Raw genomic sequence first — 3,291 nt, forward strand, 5'->3', positions numbered from 1 at the left:
CACCGCCAACTGCGGTGAAGAAGAAGAAGAAGAAGAACTCGAAGAAGAAGAAGAAGAAGAAGAAGAACTCGAAGAAATCGAAGAAGAAGAAGAAGAAGAACTCGAAGAAATCGAAGAAGAAGAAGAAGAAGAACTCGAAGAACTCGAAGAAGAAGAAGAAGAAGAAGAACTCGAAGAAGAAGAAGAAGAAGAAGAACTCGAAGAAGAAGAAGAAGAAGAAGAAGAAGAAGAAGAAGAAGAACTCGAAGAAGAAGAAGAAGAAGAAGAAGAAGAAGAAGAAGAAGAAGAAGAAGAAGAAGAAGAAGAAGAAGAAGAAGAAGAAGAAGAAGAAGAAGAACTCGAAGAAGAAGAAGAAGAAGAAGAAGAAGAAGAAGAAGAAGAAGAAGTAGAACTCGAAGAACTCGAAGAAGAAGAAGAAGAAGAAGAAGAAGAACTCGAAAAACTCGAAGAAGAAGAAGAAGAAGAAGAAGAAGAAGAAGAAGAACTCGAAGAAGAAGAAGAAGAACTCGAAGAAGAAGAAGAAGAACTCGAAAAAGAAGAACTCGAAGAACTCGAAGAACTCGAAGAAGAAGAAGAAGAAGAAGAAGAAGAAGAAGAAGAAGAAGAAGAAGAAGAAGAAGAAGAAGAAGAAGAAGAAGAAGAAGAAGAAGAAGAACTCGAAGAAGAATTCGAAGAAGAAGAAGAAGAACTCGAAGAAGAAGAAGAACTCGAAGAAGAAGAAGAACTTGAAGAAGAACTCGAAGAACTCGAAGAAGAAGAAGAAGAACTCGAAGAAGAAGAAGAAGAACTCGAAGAAGAAGAACTCGAAGAAGAAGAAGAAGAACTCGAAGAAGAAGAAGAAGAACTCGAAGAAGAAGAAGAACTCGAAGAAGAAGAAGAAGAACTCGAAGAAGAAGAAGAAGAACTCGAAGAAGAAGAAGAAGAAGAACTCGAAGAAGAAGAAGAAATCGAAGAAGAAGAAGAAGAACGAATGAAGAAGAAGGAGGCTAGAAAGGAACGGAGAGAGGCCAAAGCAAAAGCTTTAACAATTCGCAAAGTTTTGAAACAAGAAAAGCAAGTAAAAAAAAAAAAAGTTATTACTTAAAGGAAAAAAAAATATATATATATATATATATATGTAAAAAGGGTGTTTTGAACGGAAATTTAACACCAGCACAAATTGCCTATATAGATGACTTGCGAGAACAGCTAGATGTTGACAAGAAATAAAAAGCAATATGATTTTGATATTTTATTTTCCTAAAAAAGGGCGCAGCGCCGCAGTCCAAGCCCCCCGGCGCAGCCGGTGGGCTTGTATATTATATTATTATATATATATATATATATATATATATATATATATATATATTTATATACACCAAAGAATTTTTCACCCTTACACGGGAGGTAGCCAAAAAACAAAGGCATAGAAATCACTCCCACCCATTCTAACCCTTTTATACTCCACTCCCCTGTACCCTCTTCCCTCCCTCTTATATTGGCACCTCATGGATGACGTGTCATCCCTGCATCATGTCTACTGCTCTAGATCAGAAGCAGTGTCTCAAGACACAGCACATCCACAGCAAGGCAGCTTCATTAACACGGCGACCCCCCCTCTCCCTCCTCTCATGCAGAAAAGAAGACGGGGAGAAATCTCGTCGGGCTGCGTCAATTTATTTCTCATACATACTCCCTCACCCCACATCCCCCACCCACTCCCCCTCATGCATCACAGCATCATCCATTCCCAACCATTCTCCATTCACCCCTATCTTCTGTCCTCTCCCGTCCTTCCAGGGCACCGGCATGGGTAAGTGCCGCCCCGGCGCGAGTCGAAAAGTGCAGCCCCCCATACACCACCTCTAGCATCACCTTCCACATCTGATGGTCACTAGCACGATTCACATGTAACATTCATCCACAAAACAACGTTTAAACACACATCATTCATAGACACATCTCATGATAAATAAATCATGCATTAAAAGTACATTAGTGGGAATTTGCTTTACCTTCTTTTCATATATATATATATATATATATATATATATATATATATATATATATATATATATATATATATATATATATATATATATAATGAGGCTGGTTACCTCATCAGGGTAGAAGAGTATTGTCCGATTAGTAGGCAGGAGTAGCCCAAACTGCGAAACTGATTTAGGACTTGTATTCGATTGGCCCGTCCGCTATGACATACATAATACATTGAGAATAATTAACGCTTTGAACAGAGTATGCAAATATAACTATACATATACAAATTTAACAATACAACAATCATCCTCGTATGTGATACAATATTTGGAACATACTGTGTAATTTACAATAGACATATATAATAATTTGATACAGACTAATAATTTCATAAACAGTTATTATGTGTACACTTAGGGGACACTATAGCAGTGGCAGCGTGTTGCTACATTACTCTCCCCGAGTTACTGTTGAAAGGAGACAGTCTTGGAGGTTCGGGTCTGACTGGAAGGAGTAGGAATGGGAGTGCTGTTGACGGGAGTGTCCGTGGGGTCGAAAAGGTAGGCCGGTTTGACGCGATCGATGGAGACGTGGTCATGCTTTTCGTTGCGTTTGATCGTGACTGTCTTCCTGATGCGTCGCAAGACTTCGAAAGGGCCTTCGTACTGAGGTTGGAGGGCTTTTCGTACGGCGATCGTCCTGACGAAGACGTGGGTGCACTGGAGGAGGTCCTGGCTCACGAAGGCTCTAGGCGACCTGGCGTGGCGTGGCGGGACGGGGTGGAGGTTGGCCATGGTCTCCTTCAGCTGGAAGGCGAAGTCGTGTGGAGTACAGGAGGTGGAATGAGGCACGTCTGCGACAAACTCTCCAGGAAGCCTGGGGGTGGTGCCGAAAACAAGTTCAGCAGGAGAGTGGCCAATGTCAACCTTGAGGGAGGTCCTGATGCCAAGGAGCACAAAGGACAGTGCCACTGACCAGAGCTCGTTGTTGAGGGCATGGACGTAGAGGGTGGCCTTCAGCTGGCGGTGAAAGCGCTCTACCATGCCGTTGGCCTGAGGATGGTAACTGACAGTACGGTAACGGCGGATACCAAGGAGGGCCATTACCTTGCTCCAGAGGGTCGACTCGAACTGGCTGTCTCTGTCGGAGGTGAGGTTGGTCGGGACACCGAAGCAAGCAACCCAGTTGTCGACGAACGCTCGTGCAACGGTGTCAGTGTTGATATCAGGAAGTGGAATCGCCTCTGGCCAGTGAGTGAAGCGGTCGACACAGGTAAACACGTACTTGAAGCCGTTGGAGTATGGGAGGGGGCCG

At 42.9% G+C, this 3,291-nt stretch overlaps 1 protein-coding gene across 1 annotated transcript; it reads right to left on the bottom strand.

Annotated features, from left to right (window-relative positions):
• Positions 1-2,441: 2,441 nt before the first annotated feature.
• On the bottom strand, positions 2,442-3,020 carry LOC143033565 (uncharacterized). Its single transcript, XM_076199056.1, has one exon. The coding sequence runs from the start codon at positions 3,018-3,020 to the stop codon at positions 2,442-2,444; it is 579 nt and encodes a 192-aa protein (XP_076055171.1).
• Between the last annotated feature and the right edge of the window lie 271 nt (positions 3,021-3,291).

The sequence above is a fragment of the Oratosquilla oratoria genome, chromosome 16 (genome assembly GCF_046742065.1).
Source record: "Oratosquilla oratoria isolate Oo_2021 chromosome 16, ASM4674206v1, whole genome shotgun sequence".
Lineage (NCBI taxonomy): Eukaryota > Metazoa > Arthropoda > Malacostraca > Stomatopoda > Squillidae > Oratosquilla > Oratosquilla oratoria.

Bases quoted from the DNA above. Each gene is read 5' to 3' on its own strand.
- LOC143033565 (XM_076199056.1), bottom strand. From the start codon at position 3,020: ATGGTAGAGCGCTTTCACCGCCAGCTGAAGGCCACCCTCTACGTCCAT.